Source organism: Heteronotia binoei, chromosome 3 (genome assembly GCF_032191835.1).
Source record: "Heteronotia binoei isolate CCM8104 ecotype False Entrance Well chromosome 3, APGP_CSIRO_Hbin_v1, whole genome shotgun sequence".
NCBI lineage: Eukaryota > Metazoa > Chordata > Lepidosauria > Squamata > Gekkonidae > Heteronotia > Heteronotia binoei.
In genome coordinates, this window is record NC_083225.1 from 188,953,708 (window position 1) to 188,979,527 (window position 25,820).

A 25,820-nucleotide genomic window follows, 5' to 3' on the forward strand; every position below is an offset into this window, starting at 1 on the left:
AAACTGTTGCTACTTTCTACAGCTGTTTCCAGGTGCCAATGTGCTGACTGCCCTTCACCGGCTTAGAAATGTGTCTCTCCCCCCCCCCCCACTATAGTCCAAAGGGATTTGCAGAACATGAAAACAGATCACAAAGATTTAATGGTTTGATAATCAAGCATGCAACAATTTTTATACAATGGCAGGATAGGCATGGTGTACTGACTTATTTTACTGAATAAAATGGCTACAAAAACACGGAATCAGCTAATATAGATGTATCTACCTTGTTCAGTTTTGCAGGTGATGGTTTCGGTCCCCTACCTGGCTCTGCTTTTCTTTCTCTTCTTCATTCCGCTAGGGATATACTCCCCTTGCATCCGGGAGGAAGGGACTTTGGGCCCTAAGCCGGCTCTCATTGGCCACAGAGGAGCGCCGATGGTAGGTTGAACTGGAAGAGGGCGGGGATGTTGTTGTAATGTGGTTGGGGCCAGTGTGGTGCAGTGGTTGGAACCCTAGACCGGAAACTGCGAGACGCAGAGTCCAATCCCAAGTCAGTTTTCAAGATAATTGGTTGACTCTGGACTGCTGTTCCCTCTAAGCTGAGTTAGTGTGAGCTAGCTCACAGTATTTTAGCCTCTGGCTCACACATTTTTGTCTTAGCTCCGAAAGGACGGCCCCAGAGCAAATTCATTTACGCAGCCGCTCACAACTTTAATGCCAGTAGCTCACAAAGTAGAATTTTTATTCACAGCTTAGCGCAGGGGTGGCTAAACTGGCTTAATGTAAGACATGAATGTCAGATGTTTGAGAGCCACAAGACAGGAAGGAAGGACAAGAAGATGGGGGAGGGAGAGAGAGGTGGAAAGGAAGCAACTTTAAATGGATTCTCCAAACCACCAGCTGGCTTGGCTTGGAGAAGTGATTTAAAGAGATGCCTTCTTCACGCCAGCTGATGGAGTGGTGGGGGACTTTGAGACCCAAACAATATGTGTGAAAGAGCCACATGTGGCTCCTGAACCACCGTTTGGCCACCCCTGGCTTAGAGGGAGTATTGCTCTGGACCAATGTGCTCTCAGCTTCCTGCCTCACAGGGCTGTTGGGATCGTGAGACAGGGACGAGAGAGCCATTTGGGAGGTCGCCAGGTCTGACTCAGGAAATATCTGGGGACTATGGGGGTGGAGCCAGGAGACTTTGGGGGTGGAGCCAGGAGTAAGACTGAGACAAGCGCGACTGAACTCCGAAGGGAGTTCCGGCCATCACGTTCCTTTTAAATGCCTTCCCTCCATTGGAAATAATGAAGGATAGGGGCAAACTTCTTTGGGGGCTCATAGAATTGGACCCCCCAGTCCAATCCTTTTGAAACTTCGAGGGTGATTTAAGGAGAGACATCGGATGCTATGCTGCAAATTGGATGCCTCTGCCTCAAAAAACAGCCCACCTCCTGAGCCCCAAATAACTGTGGATCAATTCTCCATTATAGCCTATGGGAATCGGTCTCCACAGGGAATAACGAAGTCCCCAGCATCCACCCCCCCTCGCTTTCTGACCCTGAAGTGGGGGGCAGGGCCTCCAAACCAGGGGATCCCCCGCCCCCACCTGGGGATTACGCAACCAAAAAGAGCAACGCGGATAGCAGAGCAGGAATAAAGGTATAAACCCCCGCAAAAACCAGTCTCAGAATTTATACAAATTGCATACTGTTGTCAATACAAAAATCTCTCGAAAGAATTCATGAACAAATTCATACAAAATTAGACTCTAAGGAACATCACCAAACTGCCCACTGTCATTCATCAACAAACAAACGTCCGATTCTCATAGTAAGAGGGTGGAGGTGTTCGTTCCGACGATGTGATCTTTACACGGAGGCCGAAGCTCCCAGTGGCTTTTATCGTGTACAGCTCGGCAGAGATAAACTTCGCTGCGCGGTTGTATTGAATCCCGCGTTTGGCTTTTGCTTCGACAAGCTTCCAAAAAACCACTTCGTACTTCAACTGCTGTCGCTCGTAACACTTTCCGATGGTACGGTCAGTTTCCTGAACAAAGTGCTTTTTTGGAAGCTCGTCGAAACGAAGGCGAAACGTGGGATTCGGTACAACCGCGCAGCGAAGTTTATCTCTGCCGAGCTGCGCAAGATAAAAGCCATCTGGAGCGTCGGTCTCCGTGTAAAGATTACATCATTGGAACGGACCCCTGCACCCTTTCGCTATGAGAATTGGACATTTATTTGTTGATGAAGGACGATGGGTGGTTTTGTGATGTTCCTCAGTGTCTAATTTTGTATGAATTTTTTCGAGAGATTTTTTAAATTGACAATAGTAAACAATTTGTATAAATACTGAGGCTCGTTTTCGTGGAGGTTTATTCCTTTATTCCTGCCCACCTGGGTCATCCCTTGCCATTTATCCCTCATTGAGAGCTGCAGAAAAGACTGTTTTTCACAAGTGGCGGCCATGTTCTCTGGCTGCTAAGCAACAGAAAAAGAATCTCCCAGGAGACGTCCCAGTTTCTGTCAGTCACCCGTGACTATCGTCTTCATAACAGGTGGCTCCCGAAAACACGCTCATGTCATTTGTGAAAACCGTCGAGCACAAGGGTGACGGTTTCGAGACAGATGTCACAATTAGGTAAGAGCGCTTCGCTGGGAAGATTTTCTGAGTGGTAATTCTCAGACGGGAGCTGTCCTACTGTGCTTCTAGTTAACTAGGGTTTGGCCTGGAATGGTCACCTGTTGCCGTTGAAGGGTGAAAGGAGTACATATATGAACATATGAAACTGCCTTCTTCTGAATCAGACCCCCCTGGGTCCATCAAACTCTCTACTCAGACTGGCAGCGGCTCTCCAGGGTCTCAAGCTGAGGTTTTTCACACCTACTTGCCTGAACCCTTTTTAGCTGGAGATGCCAGGGATTGAACCTGGGACCTTCTGCTTACCAAGCAGATGCTCTGCCACTGAGCCACAGCCCCATTCATGGCTCTCCAGGGTCTCAAGCTGAGGTTTTTCACACCTACTTGCCTGGACCCTTTTTAGCTGCAGATGCCAGGGACTGAACCTGGGACCTTCTGCTTACTAAGCAGATGCTCTACCACTGAGCCACCGCCCCTTCATCTCCATCACCTATTGCCTGGACCCTTTTTAGCTGGAGATGCCAGGGACTGAACCTGGGACCTTCTGCTTACCAAGCAGATGCTCTACCACTGAGCCACAGCCCCATTCATGGCTCTCCAGGGTCTCAAGCTGAGGTTTTTCACACCTACTTGCCTGGACCCTTTTTAGCTGCAGATGCCAGGGACTGAACCTGGGACCTTCTGCTTACTAAGCAGATGCTCTACCACTGAGCCACCGCCCCTTCATCTCCATCACCTATTGCCTGGACCCTTTTTAGCTGGAGATGCCAGGGACTGAACCTGGGACCTTCTGCTTACCAAGCAGATGCTCTACCACTGAGCCACCGTCCCTTCATCTCCATCACCTACTGCCTGGACCCTTTTTAGTTGGAGATGATGCGGATTGAACCTGGGACCTTCTGCTTACCAAGCAGATGCTCTACCACTGAGCCACCGTCCCTTCATCTCCATCACCTACTGCCTGGACCCTTTTTAGTTGGAGATGATGCGGATTGAACCTGGGACCTTCTGCTTACCAAGCAGATGCTCTACCACTGAGCCACCATCCCTTCATCTCCATCACCTACTGCCTGGACCCTTTTTAGTTGGAGGTGATGCGGATTGAACCTGGGACCTTCTGCTTACCAAGCAGATGCTCTACCACTGAGCCACTGTCCCTCCCTTCCTCCAGGGTGCCCAAAGTATTTGCCCTTCCCATGCCCACCTCTAAGGATGTTTGCCTAAAGTATTAACTTTAATACTTCAAATGTATTAACTTTAATTTGCACCCCTTCTTGTGAGTCTTCTCCTTTGCTGCCACCAGGAACAGCTCGCTGCCCTTCTCTAAGGGACAGCCCTTCAAAGAAGAAGAAGAATTGCAGATTTATACCCCACCCTCTTTCTAAATCAGAGACTCAGAGCAGCTCACAATCTCCTTTATCTTCTTCCCCCACAGCAGATACCCTGTGAGGTGGGTGGGGCTGAGAGGGCTCTCACAGCAGCTGCCCTTTCAAGGACAACTCCTGAGAAAGCTCTCGCTGACCCAAGGCCTTTCCAGCAGCTGCAAGTGGAGGAGTGGGGAATCAAACCCGGTTCTCCCAGATAAGAGTCCATGCACTTAACCGCTGTGCCAAACTGGCTCTCTTATAGAGAGAAATTCTGTCTCCTCTTGTTCCTTGATGAGGTGTTCTCGTCATCACGGCAATTTGACTAAGAACTGATAATTTTAAATTATTCATTGAAGCAACCATGCGTACCCATGATGTTTGAAGAATTTTTGGGAAAATATTGTTTGTATGCTCTGTAGGTATAACGCTAAGTGTTAGATACGTTTTGTGACTATTCAAGAGAGAGGTTACGCTTGGAAACCGCAGTTAGTTATTAAAACTTTTGCTATAGTTTTGTATAGTTTATACACGTGGTGTTTTTTGTGTGTTTTCGGCCTTTTCGCAGCGTGGTCCCTTGTGTTGTCAACGTAGTTCTTATGAACTGTGGCAGCCATTTTGTGTCCGCCCGGTCTCTTCTGGCAGCCATGTTGTGGTCATGACCACTATGCCGTGTCAGAATTCCAAAGGTGACTACTAGCTCAAAATAGCCGGTGACCCCGGAAGTATGCTTTCTGGCCAGAAGTCCAAACTCTTGGTTCTCAGTTCAGCTTCAGCTATTTCTTTTCCCCCCTTCCAATAGTTTTGACGGCATCCCTTTCCTCATGCACGATCTGACTTTGGAGAGGACGACCAACATTCAGGAGCTCCATCCAGCGAACGCTAACGACAGGGCATCCATGTTTACCTGGGATGTGTTGAGCAAGCTGAACTCTGGGAAATGGTTCTTCAAGGTATACTTGCTTGGAACTTGGGCCAGGCAGGGGGGGAGAAGCTATCGTACCCCCCCCCCCACTCCCCAATCAGCCTTTGAGCCTCAGCGTTGCAAGAGGTTGCTCAGAGAAGCCTGGCAAATCGATTGCTGCTTCACCCAAATGGTGATTAACACATGGAATTCACTGCCACAGGAGGTGGTGGCAGCTGAAAGCACAGACAGCTTCAAGAGGGGATTGGATTAACCTATGAAGCAGAGGTCCATCAGTGGCTATTAGCCACAGCGTATTGTTGGAACTCTCTGTCTGGGGCAGTGATGCTCTGTATTCTTGGTGCTTGGGGGGCACATTGGGAGGGCTTCTAGCCCTACTGGTGGACCTCCTGATGGCTCTTGGATTTTTTGGCCACTGTGCGATACAGAGTGTCGGACTGGATGGGCCATTGGCCTGATACAACATGGCTTCTCTTATGTTCTTATGTGACACAGAGTGTTGGACTGGATGGGCCATTGGCCAGATCCAACATGGCTTCTCTTATGTTCTAACTGCTTCACACCCCTAAATCTACTGGTCTGTGCTCCAGTCTGAGACCTCATGAATGTCTGTGCGAGTGTCATTGATGCCTTCCAAAATTCTCCACCTCTAGAAAACAGGCCCTTTAGAAAGCAGGCTGCCCTGTTTTGAATGCTGTCTTCCCCCACTTTATCTGTTGTCTCTCTCTCTTTTTTTTTTGGTAGAATCCGCCCTTTTACAGCATGCCCACGATGCCTTCCGGCGAAAGAGAGTGGGCGGAAAAGCAAACGATTTACTTGCTGAGCGACTTCTTGAAGCTTGCGGACCGAGACAACAAGCTGGTCATCTTTGATCTCTATCGCCCTCCTGAGGATCATCCGTACAGGGACAGCTGGATCAACAGGATTTTGGAAGTGGTCCTCAACGAGTCGAAGATCCAGCCCCATTTGGTACGAGGTACTCTTGCCCAGGGCTTTTTTTGTAGCAGGAACTCCTTCGCATATTAGGCCATAAGAACATAAGAGAAGCCATGTTGGATCAGGCCAATGGCCCATCCAGGCCAACACTCTGTGTCACATAAGAACATAAGAGAAGCCATGTTGGATCAGGCCAATGGCCCCTCCAGTCCAACACTCTGTGTCACATAAGAACATAAGAGAAGCCATGTTGGATCAGGCCAATGGCCCATACAGTCCAACACTCGGTGTCACATAAGAACATAAGAGAAGCCATGTTGGATCAGGCCAGTGGCCCATACAGTCCAACACTCGGTGTCACATAAGAACATAAGAGAAGCCATGTTGGATCAGGCCAATGGCCCATACAGTCCAACACTCGGTGTCACATAAGAACATAAGAGAAGCCATGTTGGATCAGGCCAATGGCCCATATAGTCCAACACTCGGTGTCACATAAGAACATAAGAGAAGCCATGTTGGATCAGGCCAATGGCCCATACAGTCCAACACTCGGTGTCACATAAGAACATAAGAGAAGCCATGTTGGATCAGGCCAATGGCCCATACAGTCCAACACTCGGTGTCACTCTTCGCCAAAAAAACCAAGTGATATCAGGAGGTCCACCAGGGGGAGTAGAAGCCCTCCCACTGTTGCCCCCCAAGCACCAAGAAGACAGAGCATCACTGCCCCAGATAGGGAGTTTCAACAATATGCTGTGGCTAATAGCCACTGATGGACCTCTGCTCCATATGCTTATCCAATCCCCTCTTGAAGCTGTCTGTGGTTGTAGCTGCCGCCACCTCCTGTGGCAGTGAATTCCACCCTTTGGGTGAAGAAGGACTTCCTTTTATCCGTTCTAACTTGACTGTTCAGCAATTTCATTGAATGTCCATGAGTTCTTGTACTGTGAGAAAGAGAGGCAACCCATCTGCTGCCCTTCTCTCGGCAGTGGGAATAAATATTGCCCTTTTCTGTATGTCCAACAGGTCTTGTGGCTGGAAAACATGGACCGGTCACACGTTCAAGCAACAGCCCCTGAGTTCCAGCAAACGTACGGTAAAAAGGCTCCTCTCGAAGTGCTTCGAAGTGAGAAAATCGTGAAGCTTAATCTGAGTTACAAAGAGATGTCTGCCGAAGACATTCGGTAGGATTGCCCGTTTTATGCAATCTAACTACCAGCCCCTTAAGAATATCAGAAGAACCCTGCTGGATCAGAGCCAGTGGTCCATCTGGTCCAGAATCCTGTCTCACAAAGTGGCCAACCGGTTCCTCTGGGGGGCCAATAACAGGGCATTGAAGCTGAGGCCTTCCTCTGAGAAGAACATCAGAAGAGCCCTGCTGGATCAGACCACTGGTCCATCTAGTCCAGCACCCTGTCTCACATAGTGGCCAACCAGCTCCTCAACAACAGGGTAGGTAGGCCAAGGCCTTCCTAAGAGCATAAGAAGAGCCCTGCTGGATCAGACCAGTGGTTCATCTAGTCCAGCCTTCTGTCTCACACAGTGGTCAACCAGTTCCTCTGTACGGCAGAGAGACCAAGGCCTTCGTAAGAACAGATGAGCCCTGCTGGATCAAACCAGTGGTCCATCAAGTCCAGCCTCCAGTCTCACACAGTGGCCAACCAGTTCCTCTGGAGGGGGGTAGGTCAACAACAGGGTATAGAGGCCCAGGACTTTCTCTGCTGTTGCCTCTTGGCTCTGGAATTCAGAGGCTTAGTGCCTTGAGTTCTAGTATATTGGGAGAGGGAGATAGACAGACAGACAGACAGACAGACAGACAGACATTTCTATTCCTGAGTCCCAGTACCAGTAGGATATTCGGATTCATTATATATTAATGATTCCCGAATTTTTCAGCTCCATCATAGCCTATCGGTACTATTGTAGTTAGTGGTCCCCGTAAGGGAAAATGGATATTTGTGGCTCGAGGGGGGGGGAGGCGCTGTTTTTTAAGGTTGAGGTCCCAAATTTACAGCATAGCTGCTGGTAGCTCTCCTCAACCCCCCCCCCCCCCCAAGTTTCAAAAATATTGGACCAAGGATCCAATTCTGTGGGCCTCAAAGAAGGCCCCAGGTTCAATCCTTCATTTATACCAATGAAGGGTGGGGTGGGGAAGGTGTTTAAAGGGATCACATGCCCTTTAAATGGCTTCTCCAAGCAGTGCAACTCCAAGCGATGCAACTCTGAAGGCATTTAAAGGGATTTCGATCCCTTTAAACAACTTGCAGTTCGATTTAAACTGAGCTGCAAGAGGAGTAAGCCCCAGGTGAGGTGGCATGAAACTTTCAGCTCCCACTTCCCGGCCGATTCTGGGCTGCTCTCACAGCTCAGTTTAAACCTTCGGGTATACCAAATACACCTGAAGAAAGGAAAGGAAAGGAAAGGAAAGGAAAGGAAAGGAAAGGAAAGGAAAGGAAAGGAAAGGAAAGGAAAGGAAAGGAAAGGAAAGGAAAGGAAAGGAAAGGAAAGGAAAGGAAAGGAAAGGAAAGGAAAGGTCCTCTGTGCAAGCACCAGTCGTTTCCAACTCTGGAGTGATGTTGCTTTCGCAACATTTTCACGGAAGACTTTTTATGGGGTGGTTTGCCATTGCCTTTCCCAGTCCTCTACACTTCCCCCCCCCGAGCAAGCTGGGGACTCATTTGACTGACCTCGGAAGGATGGAAGGCTGAGTCAACCTCGAACTGGCTACCTGGAAACCCAGCTTCCGCTGGAGATCGAACTCAGGTCATGAGCAGAGGGCTCTATCTGCAGTACTGCAGCTTTACCACTCTGCGCCATGTGGCTCTTCTGAACCTAAATAAAAGCCTCCCCCCCAAATCGGCTTTTATTCGGGCTCAGCTATACCGATAGCCACAGATTCTGTGATCTTTATTTGGCTTAACTAATATCCCCCAAAATACTGGTAAGGAAATTTTTGGGTATTTTTTTTTTAGCTCAGTTTATGCCAAATGCACTCCTAGGGTAAAACCTTATGAACATATGAAGCTGAATCAGACTCTTGGTCCATCAAAGTCAGTATTGTGTACTCAGACTGGCAGCAGCTCTCCAGGGCCTCAAACTGAGGTTTTTCACACCTATTTGCATGGACCCTTTTTAGTTGGAGATGCTGGGGATTGAACCTGGGACCTTCTGCTTACCTACCACTGAGCCACCATCCCTCCCACGAAACCTTGATTTCTGAGATGAGCGGCTGGATCCCAGAAGCTGATCTCAGCTCAGCTTTTTGAATTGACTCAAAAGAATCCTGTGCTCTCTCGCTTGTGTAGGATGTACGCTGAAAACAACATCACCACCAACCTCTACGTGGTCAGTGAACCCTGGCTCTTTTCCCTGGCCTGGTGCGCTGGTGCTCATTCTGTCACAACCAATGCGGTGCACACTCTAAGTGGCATGACGAAGCCTGTCTTCCTGATGGTAAGTGGGAGAAAAACATCTTCTAAAACACCTTCTCCTCTTGCACTGGCAGCTGGAAGTAATCCCATGCATAGTTATAGGATGGAGGAGACTTGACTTAGCAGTAGTATGTGCGAAAAGGATCTAGAGGTCTTAGTGGATCAGACGCTGAACATGAGTCAACAGTGTGATGCGGTGGCTAAAAAGGCAAATGCAATTTTGGGTTGTATCAACAGAAGTGTCCAGATCACGTGATGTGATCTAGTGTCCAGATCACATAATGTGATGGTATCGCTTTACTCTTCTCTGGTAAGACCTCACCTGGAGTCTTGTGTTCAGTTTTGGGCACCACATTTTAAGAAGGATATAGGCAAGCTGGAAGGGGTCCAGAGGAGGGCGATGAAGATGGTGAGGGGTCTGGAGACCAAGTCCTATGAGGAAAGGGTGAAGGAGCTGGGCATGTTTAGCCTGGAGAGGAGGCGGCTGAGAGGTGATATGACCACCATCTTCAAGTACTTGAAGGGCTGTCCTATAGAGGGGTCTGGAGACCGTCCTATGAGGAAAGGTTGAAGGAGCTGGGCATGTTTAGCCTGGAGAGGAGGCGGCTGAGAGGTGATATGATCACCATCTTCAAGTACTTGAAGGGCTGTCCTATAGAGGATGAGGGGTCTGGAGACCAAGTCCTATGAGGAAAGGGTGAAGGAGCTGGGGATGTTTAGCCTGGAGAGGAGATGGCTGAGAGGTGATATGATCACCATCTTCAAATACTTGAAGGGCTGTCCTCTAGAGCAGGGGTGGCCAATGGTAGCTCTCCAGATGTTTTTTGCCTACAACTCCCATCAGCCCCAGTCAGCATGGCCAATGGCTGGGGCTGATGGGAGTTGTAGGCAAAAAAAACATCTGGAGAGCTACCGTTGACCACCTCTGATCTAGAGGATGGTGTGGAATTGTTTAGGACCAGAACCAATGGGTTGAAATTATATCAAAAAAGGTTTCCGGCTCAACATTAGGAAGAACTTCCTGACCGTTAGAGCGGTTCCTCAGTGGAACAGGCTTCTTTGGGAGGTGGCAGGCTCTCCTTCCTTGGAGGTTTTTAAACAGAGGCTAGATGGTAGCGATGAAGATTCTGTGAATTTGGGGTAGGTATTTGTGGGTTTCCCGCATTGTGCAGGGGGTTGGACTAGATACCCTGGAGGTACCTTCCAACTCTTCTATGATTCTATGATTTATTTTGACTAATTGCAACCAAGGGTGCATCTCAAGGCGAATTCCAAGGGTTTTTTTGGGGAGGGGCTCTCAGCAGAGGGTCCCCTCTGATCTTCTGGGCTTCACCAAGATAATAAGGACATAAGAGAAGCCATGTTGGATCAGGCCAATGGCCCATCCAGTCCAACGCTCTGTGTCACATAAGAACATAAGAGAAGCCATGTTGGATCAGACCAATGGCCCATCCAGTCCAACACTCTGTGTCACATAAGAACATAAGAGAAGCCATGTTGGATCAGGCCAATGGCCCGTCCAGTCCAACGCTCTGTGTCACATAAGAACATAAGAGAAGCCGTGTTGGATCAGGCCAATGGCCCGTCCAGTCCAACACTCTGTGTCACATAAGAACATAAGAGAAGCCATGTTGGATCAGGCCAATGGCCCGTCCAGTCCAACGCTCTGTGTCACATAAGAACATAAGAGAAGCCATGTTGGATCAGGCCAATGGCCCGTCCAGTCCAACACTCTGTGTCACATAAGAACATAAGAGAAGCCATGTTGGATCAGGCTAATGGCCCATCCAGTCCAACACTCTGTGTCAGACAGGGGCCAAATCCCAGGTGCCATCAGGAGGTTCGCAAGTGGGGCCAGGAGACCAGAAGCCCTCCCACTGTTGCCACCCCCAAGCACCCAGAATACAGAGCATCACTGCCCCAGATACAGAGTTCCCACAATACACTGTGGCTAAGAGCCACTGATGGACCTCTGCTCCAGATGCTTATCCAATCCCCTCTTGAAGCTGTCTACGCTTGTAGCCGCCGCCACCTCCTGTGGCAGTAAATTGCACGTGTTCATCACCCTTTGGGTGAAGGAGTCTCCCGCAGGATTTCTCCCTTAAACTGTCTGAAGGGCTGTCGCTTAGATAGGCTTGCCAATCCCCAGGTCCCAGCGGGGGTTCTCCCGCTTTCCCAGGCTCCTTCCCGCTGCCAGTCAGCTGACCGACGGGAGGGAAGCCCCGCCCCCACAGCCGCCCTATGCCTTTCCACCTCCAGAGGCTTCAGACTCCACCGGGAAAGGCTTCCTCTTGGGATGGCGCGTCTGCGCCTTTAAGGCTGAATGGGGGCGGGGGCAGAACAAGATGGCTGCTCCCTGTGAAAGCAGCCCAGACCCTCCGTTGGTCGCACCATTTTTTTCAGAGGTCGTTTGCCTGGGAAAGGTCAACTTGAACCTTTGGTTGCTCTGTGTGACTTGGAAGAAGTTGGAAGTAGAGATGCCAATCCGGAGGTGGGAGCAGGCGCTCCCTCCGCTTCAGAGTCGTCAGAAACAGGGCAGGGAAACGTCTGCTGGGCACTTCATTATTCCCCATGGAGATCGAGTCTCATAGGGTATAATGGGGAATTGATCTGGGGGTCTCTGGGGCTCCGGAGGGGCTGTTTTTTGAGATAGAGGCACCACATTTTCAGCATCGCATCTGATGACTCTTCTCAAAAATGCTCTCCAAGTTTCAAAGAAGATTGCACCGGGGAGGGAGTCCAATTCTGTGAGCCCCCAAAGAAGGTGCCCCTATCCTTCATTATTTCTAACGGAGGGAAGGCACTGAAAAGGTGTGCCGTCCCTTTCAATGTGACGGCCAGAACTCCCTTTGGAGTTCAATTGTGCTCGTCACAACTTTGCTCCTGGCTCCACCCGCAAAGTCTCCTGGCTCCTCCCCCAAAGTCCCCAGACATTCCTTGAATTGAACTTGGCAACCCTCCACTTAGAGGAGGGCAGGGAGCTGTTCCTGGGGACAGCCAGAGGAGAGGACTTGCAAAAGTGGGCTTAAATTAAGGGCAGAAAGGTACCAGCTGGATATTAGAAAAATCTTTTTTATAGTCAAGAGTTATTCAACCAGCTCCCTAGGGAAGTGGCGAGCTCCCCCTCACGGGCAGTCTTTAAGCAGCAGCTGGACGAACCTTTTTCAAGGATGCTGTCGGCTGGTCCTGCATTGAGCAGGGGGTTGGACTGGATGGCCTCTAGGGACTCCTCCGGCTCTGTGATCCTATGATCACCAGCCAGTGCAAGATTCTTTCTCTGTATAGCTTGATGCCTTTTTTTCTTGGGGAACGAGTGACCCTTCTTCTCTGCTCTTGTGATACAGACTCCCCGGGATTACCAGATCATGTGGATCCTCACAGACGTGCTCTCGGGCATTCTCGTCTCTCTGGTGTTTCTGCTTCACTGGTAAGTTCCACCGCGGCGAAAGCACGGTGGCGTGAAAAATGGCATTTGCGCCGGCTGCAATCGGGCCTCACCCACACCGAATGAACACCGGAGTACTCCACATTAAACCCCAGTGCTATATTCGGGGCACTTTTGTTGCAGGAGCGCCTTTGCATATTAGGCCACGCCCCCCTGATGTAGCCAATCCGTCAAGAGCTTACAGGAGGCCCCGTGAGAAGAGCCCTGTAAGCTCCAGGCCCTTGGGCTGCATGTTTGACACATCTGCCATAGGGGTATAAAAACCAACTCTTCTTCTTTTTGAGGTTACTGCATAATAATTTGTCCATGCACATGCTCTCACCAGAGTGGAGGGGATTCGGTGCCGGGCTGAGCAGTCAGGTTAAAACGGATAGAAGGAAGCACTTCTTCACTGAAAGGGTGATTAACATGTGGAATTCACTGCCACAGGAGGTGGTGGCGGCTACAGGCATAGCCAGCTTTAAGATATATACACACTGTGGCTAATAGCCACTGTTGGACCTCTGCTCCATATTTTTATCCAATCCCCTCTTGAAGCTGGCTGTGCTTGTAGCCGCCACCACTTCCTGTGGCAGTGAATTCCACATGTGAATCACACTCTGTGTCATACAGTGGCCAAATATATATATATATATATTTGGCCACTGTGTGACATAGAGTGTTGGACTGGATGGGCCATTGGCCTGATCCAACATGGCTTCTCTTATGTTCTTATGTGGCTCAGAGTGTTGGAGCGGATGGGCCATTGGCCTGATCCAACATGGCTTCTCTTATGATGTTCTTATGTGACCCAGAGTGTTGGACTGGATGGGCCATTGGCCTGATCCAACATGGCTTCTCTTATGTGACATAGAGTGTTGGACTGGATGGGCCATTGGCCTGATCCAACATAGCTTCTCTTATGTTCTTATGTGACACAGAATGTTGGACTGGATGGGCCATTGGCCTGATCCAACAGGGCTTCTCTTATGTTCTTATGTGAAACAGAGTGTCGGACTGGATGGGCCATTGGCCTGATCCAACACAGCTTCTCTTATGTTCTTATGTGACACAGAGTGTTGGACTGGATGGGCCGTTGGCCTGATCCAACATGGCTTCTCTTATGTTCTTATGTGACACAGAGTGTTGGACTGGATGGGCCATTGGCCTGATCCAACATGGCTTCTCTTATGTTCTAATGTTCTTACGGAGGGATTGTGAATGATGGTTTATTCATTTCTTCCTAGGTGGAGAGAGAAGGGTGCTTCCTGTTTGCCTGGTAACAGCACCGATAGTCTTGCAAATGGCTCTTACAGCACCTTTGGAACAGGTGAGTCTTCCCCTCTCTGGAGTTGGGCCCTCTTGTACTTCGGGTTCCAGGTCCAATTCAAGTAATATCTGAGGACTTTGGGGGTGGAGCCAGGATACTTTGGGAGGTGGAGCCGGAAGTATAATTGAACTCCAAAGGGAGCACCGGCCATCACGTTTAAAGAAACTGTGCGCCTTCCCTCCATTGGAAATAATGAAGGATTGGGGCACCTTCTTTGGGGGCTCATAGAATCGGTCCCCCTGGTCCAATCTTTATGAAACTTGGGAGAAGTTTTGATGAGAGTCACCAGATGCTAGGCTGAAAATTTGGTGCCTCTACCTCAAAAAACTGCCCCCCGCCCCAGACATAGCCCCAGATACCTACAGATCAATTCTCCATTGTATCTATGGGAATCAGTCTCCATAGGGAATAATGGCGTGCCCATCAGACGTTTCCCTCCCCCCTCCCCTGGCTTTCTGATGACCCTGAAGTGGGGGGAGGGCCTCCAAACTGGGGGATCCCCTGCCCCCGCCTGGGGATTGGCAACCCTACCTGGACTTCATAGGCAAGCCACTTCATAAGAACGAGGTATTCCAGCAGGGTCCCAGTTTCACCTGCTCCTGCCTGGGAGGACGATGACTTTCTTGATGGGCCTCCTAAGTCAGGGTTGCCAGCCTCCAGACAGGTGGCAGAGATGCAAAGCGACGCTTCCGTGTATAAATTAGTCTCCGTTGTGCGTCTGAAAGCTAGCACAAATAAAGTTACTCTAACACAAAAATATCACTGGCCTTATCAAAATGTATTTATAGCAAACGAAACATCAGCAGGAGAAGAGCCAAACGCCTAACTATGTATATATATATTTTTAAATAGTCCACAGAGGCAATGCCCTTTTTCTTCAGTCAATTTCATAGAAAGCGCCGGTTCACTCTGGAACTGTTAAAAAAATGGAAGCTCTGGATCTTAGTGAGAAGGGCCTTGTCGTGATTGGAGCTTGCGGAAAGCCTGGAAGGCGGAAACAGGCTCTGGATTTCCGGATACCTCGTCAAGCTCTTATGCTGTAAAAACAGAAATTTCCTGCACGTCTAAGAATCGATAGTGACCAGCCGACTGAAGCTGCACCTTCTATGAAGCTGACTTAAGAAAAAGGACATTGCCTCTGTGGACTTTAAATATATACTATACTACACTATGATATATTATATATATATATATATATATATATATATATATATATATATATATATATATATATATATATATATATATATATATATATATATATATATATATATATATATATATATATATATATATATATATAATAATAATGTATATATGTTATAGATATTATATACAATATAATATATAATATATATAAATATACACACACATACAGATCTCTGAAGGAGGTGCCTTTTGGTATAGGCATATTTCTCTCAACTTATTCCTGTCAGGGTAAATATATATATACAGGATCTATCTATCTATCTATCTATCTATCTATCTATCTATCTATCTATCTATCTATCTATCTATCTGTCTGTCTGTCTGTCTGTCTGTCTGTCTGTCTGTCTGTCTGTCTGTCTGTCTGTCTGGGTTGCCAAGTCCAATTAAAGAAAAATCTGGGGACTTTGGGGGTGGAGCCAGGAGACATTGGGGGTAGAGCCAGGAACAAGGGTGTGACAAGCATAATTGAACTCCAAGGGAGCTCTGGCCATCACATTTAAAGGGACAGCACACCTTTTTAAATGCCTTTCTTCCAGAAGAAATAATTAAGGATAGGGGCGCCATCTTTTGGGACTCACAGAATTGGACCCTCTGGTCCAATCGTTTTGAAACTTGGCGGGTATTTTGGGGAGAGGCACTAGATACTATACTAAAAATTTGGTGCCTCTACCTCAAAAAATAGCCCCCCCTAGAGCCCCCAATACCCACGGATCAATTCCCTATTATTTCCTATGGGAATCGTTCTCCATAGGGAATAATAGAGTGCCCAGTAGACATTTCCCTCCCCCCCCACGCTTTCTAAAGGGGGGGAGGGCCTCCAACCAGGGAATCCCCTGCCCCCTCCCTCTCTCTCACACACAAATACTTACTAGATTTTCTTCCTGCATAACTTTGCTTGCTGTGAAACCGAAAGCAAAAGAAAGGGAGGGGCCGTTCTGCATGGAAACTGTTACTGACCCTTTCCAATTAAGCCCTTCCTGTTTCCTGCGCAGCCTTAAAGGCACACATTTCACAAACGGATCAGGAGCTCTACAACTACTTGATGCCTACACGCATGTTCTCCCCACCCCCCGCTTCCGGATTTTTGGAGAGCGGGGGAGGAGGCCGCAAATTCGGGGGTCCCCCGCCAGGGCGAGGGGGTTGGGCAGCCTATGATAGATAGATAGATAGATAGATAGATAGATAGATAGATAGATAGATAGATAGATAGATAGATAGATAGATAGATTACACACACACACACGTCATTAAGTTTTGGCTCTTCAGTTAAATTTTTGAGTTAGAGTAACTTCATTTGTGTTAGCGTTCAGAAGCACAGTTGAGACTAATTTATACACGGAAGCATTGCTTTGTATCCCTGCCACCCGTACCTGTGTTTCACTTTGGTTGCTTAACCTCCAGGTGGGGCCTGGAGATTTCCCAGAATTGCGCTGGATCTCCAGGTGACTGAGATGAGTTCTGCTGCTAAGGGGGGTGGGGGGTGGACTTAACGGTGTTATATCCTGCTGAGGCCCCACCCCTTCCCCAAACGCTGCCCTCTGCAGGCTCTGCCCATCCCAATCTCCAGGTATTTCCCAACCTGCAGTTGGCAACTCTACCCCACAGCGTCAGGTGGTTCTTGACGGGCCTAATCCAGGACTGGCAACACCGAATGGGGAAAGTGACCTGCCTTGCAGTATCTGAGTACTTGTTAAAGAAGCTTCCCTGCATTTACCAGAAAACGATCAAGATTCACCCAAAATGGGAACAGTAATTATATACCCCTGGCCTGGATAGCCTGGCCTCGGCGGATTTCAGAAGCTAAACAGGGTCAGCTTTGGTTGGTCCTTGGATGAGAGACCCCTAAGGAAGCAGAGGGCTTTTTTTTGTAGCAGGGACTCCTTTGCATATTAGGCCACACACCCCTGATGTAGCCAATCCTCCTGGAGCTTCCAGTAGGCCCTGTGAGAAGAGCCCTGTAAGCAGGGGTGGAATTCTAGCCGGGGCTCCTTTGCATATTAGGCCACACCCCCTGTGGTAGCCAATCCTCCTGGAGCTTACAGTAGGCCCTGTACGAAGAGCCCTGTAAACTCTTGGAGGATTGGCTACATCAGCGGGGTGTGGCCTAATAGACAAAGGAGTCCCTGCTACAAAAAAAAGCCCTGAAGGCAGGTAATGGAAAACCACCTCTGAATGTCTCTTAAGGTTGCCAATCCCCAGGTGGGGGCAGGAGTTCCCCCAGTTTGGAAGCCCTCCCCACGCTTCAGGGTAGGGTTGCCAAGTCCAATTCAAGAAATATCTGGGGACTTTGGGGGTGGAGCAAGGAGACTTTGGGGGGTGGAGCCAGGAGACATTAGGGGTGGAGTCAAGATCAAGGCTGTGACGAGCATAATTGAACTCCAAAGGGAGTTCTGGCCATCACATTTCAAGGGACGGCACACCTTTTCAATGCCTTCCTTCCATAGGAAATAATGAAGGATAGGGGCACCTTCTTTTGGGGCTCATAGAATTGGACCCCCTGGTCCAATCCTTTTGAAACTTGGGGGGTATTTTGGGGAGAGGCACTAGATGCTATACTGAAAATTTGGTGCCTCTACCCCCCAAAAAAAGCCCCACCAGAGCCCCAGATACCCGCAGATCAATTCTCCATGATTTTCGATGGGAATAAATCTCCATAGGGAATAATGGAGTTCCCAGCAGACATTTCCCTCCCCTCCCCCCGCTTTCTGACAACCCTGAAGCGGGGGGAGGGTCTCTAAACCGGGGAATCCCCTGCCCCCACCTGGGGATTGGCAACCTAAAAGGAGTCCCTGCTACAAAAAAAAGCCCTGAAGGAAGGTAATGAAAAAAACCACCTCTGAATGTCTCTTAGGGTTGCCAATCCCCAGGTGGAGGCAGGGGATCCCCTGGTTTGGAAGCCCTCCCCCCGCTTCAGGGTCATCAGAAAACGGGGAGGGTGGGAGGGAAATGTCTGCTAGGCACTCCATTATTCCCTATTGAGACCGATTCCCATAGGGTATAATGGAGAATTGATCCACAGGTATCTGGGGTTCAAGGGTGGCCTGTTTTTTGAGATAGAGGAACCAAAGTTTCAGCATAGCATCCAGTGCCTCTCCTCAATATATCCTCCAAGTTTCAAAAGGACTGGACCGGGGGGGGGGTCCAATTCTATCACCTCCCAAAGAAGGTGCCCCTATCCTTCATTATTTCCAATGGAGGAAGGCATTTAAAAGGTGTTCAATCACTTTCAATGTGATGGCCAGAACTCCCTTTGGAGTTCAATGATGCTTGGTATAAATAGAATTAAACATAAACCCTTGCTCCCGGCTCCACCCCCAAAGTCTCCTGGCTCCACTCCCAAAGCCCTCAGATATTTCTTGAATTGGACTTGGCAACCTTAATGTCTCTTGCCTTGAAACTCTTCATAGTCGCCATAAGTCATCTGCGATGATGACACTTTCCACCACTTTTCTGGTTATAATTGCAGTGTAATGCTTTGACAATTCAGGGTTTCCTATCTGCCTGAATGGTTCTCTTTTTTGTGAGCGCAGTCTCCGTTTTCAGCCAGGCAATGGTTGTTGTGTTGTTTCAGATCTTAACGCTATGCCAGGCATGCCAACTGTGGCTTAAAAAGACAGATCGGTCCCTTCGCCCGAGGAAGAAGATTCGTAGCTGCGGAATTGCTTGGCAGCGCTCCGTTAAAACGACGGATGAAGATATATACGGTTCGATGACCGGAACGGATAGGAGAAGCCAGTCTGCGCTCAGATTTGGGTGAAAGCTGTGATTGACGAGTCTGTTTCCTCTCTTCCCGAATCAAGAGGCACAGAGCTTCCAGTTTTTAGTAGGAACTGTGTAGGTGGAATTATCTGAAAAGATGGCTTTTTATTTGAGTATTTCCCTGTCCTCCCCGCAACCTCCCCTATGTTCCAGGGATGTCGGCTTTATTGTTGGAACGTGGCCTTCCAGAAATGGACTATTCCTCATAAAGAGCGTTTTGTTCCATCGGCAACCCCAAGCGATCCTAGGGCTCTCTTAGCCCGTGCTGGCTGCCAGAGAAACAAGCAGCAAGGTTGATGAAAAGAGAGCCGCGGAAGAGCCTTTCCCATGTCTCCTGTGAACGCAGCCATTTTATAATTGTTTTAAAGGTGTACATCAAGAAATTAAAGGTTTTGTTTATTAAAAGTGTGGAAGGATAAAACCCGTCTGTGAAAGAAAACGTTCGTGATTTTTATTAGGGACTGGATTAGGGATTTTTCCTTGCTTGTACCCATGATTTTTGTTTTAGCTGTTTCAGGGCTTTTTTTCAGAGCAGGGACGGCACAAGAATGTAGTTCTGGCTGGCTAGGCATCCAGGGGTGTGGCCTAATACGCAAATGAGTCTCCGCAGGGCTTTCCCCACAAAAAAGCCCCATGCGGAACAATGGTGGTCTCAGGGGGTGTGGCCTAATTGGCAGATGAGTTCCTTCTGAGCTTTTTCTACCAAAAAAAAAAAAGCCCTGAACTGTTTGTCTCTGTCTTTGTAAATAATTTTTTACTTATTATAATTGTAGAGTGGGTTTCCTGGATCAAACGCAGATGAGCTACATTACCGTTCCCTCGACTCGCTATCTTCACAGCAGGTCTTTTGCAAAAGGCATGGATTCACATGGAGAGCCAGTTTGGTGTAGTGGTTAAGTGTGTGGACTCTTATCTGGGAGAACTGGGTTTGATTCCCCCCTCATCCACTTGCAGCTGCTGGAATGGCCTTGGGTCAGCTATAGCTCTCTTATCTGGGAGAACCGGGTTTGATTCCCCACTCCTCCAGTTGCAGCTGCTGGAATGGCCTTGGGTCAGCCAGAGCTCTCTTATCTGGGAGAACTGGGTTTGATACCCCACTCCTCCACTTGCAGCTGCTGGAATGGCCTTGGGTCAGCCTTAGCTCTCTTATCTGGGAGAACTGGGTTTGATTCCCCACTCCTCCACTTGCAGCTGCTGGAATGGCCTTGGGTCAGCCAGAGCTCTCTTATCTGGGAGACCCGGGTTTGATTCCCCACTCCTCCACTTGCAGCTGCTGGAATGGCCTTGGGTCAGCCAGAGCTCTCTTATCTGGGAGACCCGGGTTTGATTCCCCACTCCTCCACTTGCAGCTGCTGGAATGGCCTTGGGTCAGCCAGAGCTCTCTTATCTGGGAGACCCGGGTTTGATTCCCCCCTCATCCACTTGCAGCTGCTGGAATGGCCTTGGGTCAGCCAGAGCTCTCTTATCTGGGAGAACCAGATTTGATTCCCCACTCCTCCACTTGCACCTGCTGGAATGGCCTTGGGTCAGCCTTAGCTCTCTTATCTGGGAGAACCGGGTTTGATTCCCCACTCCTCCACTTGCAGCTGCTGGAATGGCCTTGGGTCAGCCATAGCTCTTTTATCTGGGAGAACCGGGTTTGATTCCCCACTCCTCCACTGGCACCTTCTAGCATGGCCTTGGATCAGCCATAGCTCTGGAAGAGGTTGTCCTTGAAAGGGCAGCTGCTGTGAGAGTCCTCTCAGCCCCACCCACCTCACAGGGTGCCTGTTGTGGGGAAGGAAGGGAAAGGAGATTGTGAGCCGCTCTGAGACTCTTCGGAGTGGAGGGCGGGATATAAATCCAATATCTTCATCTACCTCACAGGGTGTCTGTTGTGAGGGGGAAGGTAAAGGAGATTGTGAGCCGCTCTGAGACTCTTCGGAGTGGAGGGTGGGATATAAATCCAATATCTTCATCTACCTCACAGGGTGTCTGTTGTGGGGGAGGGAGGGAAAGGAGATTGTGAGCCGTTCTGAGACTCTTCGGAGTGGAGGGCGGGATATAAATCCAATATCTTCATCTACCTCACAGGGTGTCTGTTGTGAGGGGGAAGGTAAAGGAGATTGTGAGCCGCTCTGAGACTCTTTGGAGTGGAGGGCGGGATATAAATCCAGTATCTTCATCTACCTCACAGGGTGTCTGCTGTGGTGTCTGTTGTGGGGGAGGGAGGTAAAGGAGATTGTGAGCCGCTCTGAGACTCTTCAGAGTGGAGGGTGGGATATAAAGCCAATATCTTCTTCTTCTTCTAGATGGACCTACGACCCGGTGATATCTTCAGGCAGCCTCCTCAAAGTGATAATAGTGGCCTGCCTTTCAGGACTTTAGTAAGAAAAATTACTGAGTGTGTGTGTGGGGGGGGTTGGAGGGTTAGACAAGGGTCAGAGAGACCCAGGTTGTAATCCTTACTCTGCTATGGGATAACCTCTCAACCAAACCTGCCTCACAGGAAAAAAAAAGGAGAAGGGGCGAAACTACTTAGAAGTCTCTGTAAGAGGAAAAAAAGTAGGGTATAAATGTACTAAATAAATAACAGTATATATGTGAAGTACCTCTGAAATATCTTTTACCAATTGATACTACTGGGCCATCTAACCCAGGGGTGTCAAACTCATTCGTAATAAGGGCCAAATCTGACATAAATGAGACCTTGCCTGGCCGAGCCATGTCTGGCTGGGCCATGTGTGTACCTATTTAAGATTAGGTAGGAGAGGTAAAATTTTATAAAAAAAACTTAAACATGCTTAAAATATTATCACTCATTGGTTTTAAAGATGCTTTCTTTGTATTTAGCCATGGGATCCAGGGACCTGGGCAAAGGAAGGTCTGGCTCTTTCCTTCCTTCCCCAGAGGACTGGGGGGGGAGCCTCAGCCAATAGAAGGAAGAGAGGCATGGCTCGGTAGCTCTGCTGTGTGATTGAGAGAGAGCCTAGCAAAGGAAGCTCTCCCTCCACCCTTCCTTCCCAAGGGAGGAGCCTCAGCCAATGGAGAAAATAGAGGTTTTGCTCTGTAGTGCCTGTGCAATTGAGCAAGCCTTGCAGAGCAAGCTGTGATGCAGAAGGAAGCAAGAGAGAGGGAGAAGGAAGCAGATGACCGGCAATTGCTCGGGGGCCTCGGCCTCTCTGCCCTGTTGTTGGCTCTCCAGAGGAATTGAACTGTGTGAGACAGGATGCTGGACAAGATGGACCACTGGTCTGATCCAGCAGGGCTCTTCTGATGTTCTTAGGAAGGCCTTGGCCTCTGCCCTGTTGTTGGCCCTCCAGAGGAATTGATTGGCCACTGTGTGAGACAGGATGCTGGACAAGATGGATCACTGGTCTGATCCAGCAGGGCTCTTCTGATGTTCTTATGAAGGCCTCAGCCTCTGCCCTGTTGCTGACCCTCCAGAAGAACTGACTGGACCGGATGCTGAACTAGGTGAACCACTGATCTGACCCAGCAGGATTCTTTTGATGTTCTTATGCTCTACTCAACAGGGCCGCAAAATATCTTACATCCTCTTCCGTTATATCCTCACATCAACCCGGTGAGGTAGGTTAGGCTGAAGCTCCAAATCACCCAGTAAACTTCCAAGGCAGAGCAGGGGTTTGAACTTGAGTCTTCAACATCCTAGTCTGATATTCCAACCACTACATACTGGCTCCACAGCAGCCCATGATTTCTGCAAAACCCTCCTCCAACATCACATTTCATAGGAATCGATTTTCTTCTTGTCATATAACTAGGGGTGGAATTCTAGCAGGAGCTCCTTTGCATATTAGGCCACACCTCCTTGATATAGCCAATCCTCCAAGAGCTTACAAGGCTCTTTTTTTGTAAGTTCTTGGAGGATTGGCTACATCAGGGGTCCTGCTAGAATTCCAGCCCTGCATATAACAAAGAATGAAGTAACGTTAAGGTAAAGGCAGTCCCCTGTGCAAGCACCAGTCGTTTCTGACTCTGGGGTGATGTCACATCACAACGTTTTCATGGCAGACTTTTTACGGGGTGGTTTGCCATTGCCTTCCCCAGTCATCTGCACTTTCCCCCCAGCAAGCTGGGTCTTCATTTGACCGCCCTCGGAAGGATGGAAGGCTGAGTCAACCTTGAGCCAGCGACCTGAACCCAGCTTCTGCCGGGATCGAACTCAGGTCGTGAGCTGAGAGCTCGGACTGCAGTACTGCAGCTTTACCACTCTGCGCCATGGGGATGCTTAAAGTAATGTTCGCCTCCTCTCATTCTTGCTGTCTTCCCCCCGCCCGCCAAAGAAATCTTTTGCTTTAATTGAAATGTTCCACAATAGCGACCTTTCTGTATCACACGCGGGAACACGGCAGGTTACAAACAGACACATACAAAATGTAACACGTACGCACACACCATTATTTTTTTTAAAAAGATTTCTAAAGCAGGAAACACACCCACAACGGTCAATTTCTGCTGCAGAACACATTGACGTGATGGCCGACCCTGTGTGCTATACGGCATGAGACAGGGTGTACAGGTGGCACGGATGTGGGGGACACCAAAAACCGCAATGGAGGAATGCGCTAATGGCCAAATACGGAACTTGCAAAGTAGCTAGAGGGGAACTGCAGAGGCACCTGGGAAATTAGATATTTGGGAGAGGCGAGAAAAGGGTCACATTTGGAACCTGAAGAAGACTGCAGATTTATACCCCGCCCTTTTCTCTGAATCAGAGGCTCAAAGCGGTTTACAATCTCCTATATCTCCTCCCCCCCACAACAGAAGAAGACTGCAGATTTATACCCCGCCTTTCTCTCTGAATCAGAGGCTCAGAGTGCTTACAATCTCCTATATCTCTTCCCCCCACAACAGAAGAAGACTGCAGGTTTATACCCTGCCCTTCTCCCTGAATCAGAGGCTCAGAGCGGCTTACAGTCTCCTATATCTCCTCCCCCCACAACAGAAGACTGCAGATTTATACCCTGCCCTTCTCTCTGAATCAGAGACTCAGAGTGGCTTACAATCTCCTATATCTCCTCCCACCACAACAGAAGAAGAAGACTGCAGATTTATACCCCGCTCTTCTCCCTGAATCAGAGGCTCAGAGAGGCTTACAATCTCCTATATCTCCTCCCCCCACAACAGAAGAAGACTGCAGATTTATACACCGCCCTTCTCTCTGAATCAGAGACTCAGAGTGGCTTACGATCTCCTATATCAGAGGCTCAGAGAGGCTTACAATCTCCTATATCTCCTCCCCCCACAACAGAAGAAGACTGCAGATTTATACACCGCCCTTCTCTCTGAATCAGAGACTCAGAGTGGCTTACGATCTCCTATATCTCCTCACCCCACAACAGAAGAAGACTGCAGATTTGTACCCCGCCCTTCTCCCTGAATCAGAGGCTCAGAGCGGCTTACAGTCTCCTATATCTCCTCCCCCCACAACAGAAGAAGACTGCAGATTTATACCCCGCCCTTCTCTCTGAATCAGAGACTCAGAGTGGCTTACAATCTCCTATATCTCCTCCCCCCACAACAGAAGAAGAAGACTGCTGATTTATACCCCACCCTTCTCTCTGAATCAGAGGCTCAGAGCGGCTTACAGTCTCCTATATCTCCTCCCCCACAACAGAAGAAGAAGACTGCAGATTTATACCCCGTCCTTCTCCCTGAATCAGAGACTCAGAGTGGCTTACAGTCTCCTGTATCTCCTTCCCCCACAACAGAAGAAGAAGACTGCAGCTTTATACCCCGCTCTTCTCTCTGAATCATAGACTCAGAGTGGCTTGCAATCTCCTATATCTTCTCTCCCCACAACAGACACCCTGTGAGGTGGGTGGGGCTGAGAGAGCTCTCACAGAAGCTGCCCTTTCAACTCCTGCAAGAGCTATGGCTGACCCAAGGTCATTCCAGCAGCTGCAAGTGGAGGAGTGGGGAATCAAATCTGGTTCTCCCAGAGAAGAGTCCATGCACTTAACCACTACACCAAACTGGCTGTGGTTAGCAACAGCTCTGGATACCCCATTCAGTTTTTTTTTCAAGAGTACAACCTCACCCGATCTACTCTTGTGCAACTTCAAGTCCGGGGGTGGCCACATAGAATAAATGTCAGATGTCTGAGAGCCACAAGACAGGAGCATCAGATGTTTGAGAGCGACAAGGAAGGAAGGGAGGAAGAGAGGCAAACAGATGGGGGGAGGAGGAAGGAGGGGGAGTAGAAAGAAAACAACTTTAACCTGAAATGCATTCTCCAAGCCTCCAGCTGGCTTGGCAAAGTGATTGAAAGAGACAAATGCCTTCTCCAAGCTGGCCAATGGGGCAGTGGGGGCTTCTGAGAGCCACACAATATGTGTGAAAGAGCCCAGTTTGGCCACCCCTGGTCTAGTCGTTTTGATGGTGGAACACGTCCTTCAGCTTTAGAAGGGCTACCTTGGACCATATTGTTTTGCCTCCAGACTCAAGAAAGGTGAGGAAGACAGAGAAAAGTTGTTTTCAGTAGAATGGAAGCAACATGGACGAAAATTCGGCCAACTTTCCAGTACTCGAATTTAACACTTTGAATGGGGGGGGGGGGGGGGGAGGGGGAAAGTTTTCATATTATTTCATTAAAACTGGCCGGAAGGTGTATCGGTCAAGACAAATAAATGTTCCATTTTTCGTGGATGACTTTTAAGGCGTAAATATAAAGCATGACGTATTACTTGTCACCCAGTCGATTCCGATTTACGGTGTCTGAAGAAGCCATGTCCTGTTGTTAACAGCCTTGCTTGGGTCTTGCAAATGGAAGGCCGCAGCTTCCTTTTAATTGAGTCCATCCATCTCACGTTGGGTCTTCCTCTTT

The 25,820-nt window shown here is 48.8% G+C and overlaps 1 protein-coding gene and 2 non-coding genes across 3 annotated transcripts in view; 1 reads left to right on the forward strand and 2 right to left on the reverse strand.

The window, feature by feature from the left end:
* The window catches only part of LOC132569153 (glycerophosphodiester phosphodiesterase domain-containing protein 5-like), a 36,263-nt gene extending 17,063 nt beyond the window's left edge, over positions 1-19,200 (forward strand). The window contains exons 7-15 of the mRNA XM_060235339.1: positions 283-420; positions 2,528-2,610; positions 4,777-4,927; positions 5,644-5,868; positions 6,865-7,022; positions 9,144-9,291; positions 12,614-12,696; positions 13,941-14,023; positions 19,145-19,200. Of these exons, the coding sequence (XP_060091322.1) occupies positions 283-420; positions 2,528-2,610; positions 4,777-4,927; positions 5,644-5,868; positions 6,865-7,022; positions 9,144-9,291; positions 12,614-12,696; positions 13,941-14,023; positions 19,145-19,200 (1,125 nt within the window). The remainder of the gene's footprint in view (positions 1-282; positions 421-2,527; positions 2,611-4,776; positions 4,928-5,643; positions 5,869-6,864; positions 7,023-9,143; positions 9,292-12,613; positions 12,697-13,940; positions 14,024-19,144) is intronic.
* On the reverse strand, positions 3,015-3,083 carry TRNAT-AGU (transfer RNA threonine (anticodon AGU)). Its single transcript has one exon. It is a non-coding gene; the product is annotated as a tRNA-Thr (tRNA).
* TRNAT-AGU (transfer RNA threonine (anticodon AGU)) lies at positions 3,261-3,329 on the reverse strand. Its single transcript has one exon. It is a non-coding gene; the product is annotated as a tRNA-Thr (tRNA).
* Positions 19,201-25,820: the final 6,620 nt, after the last annotated feature.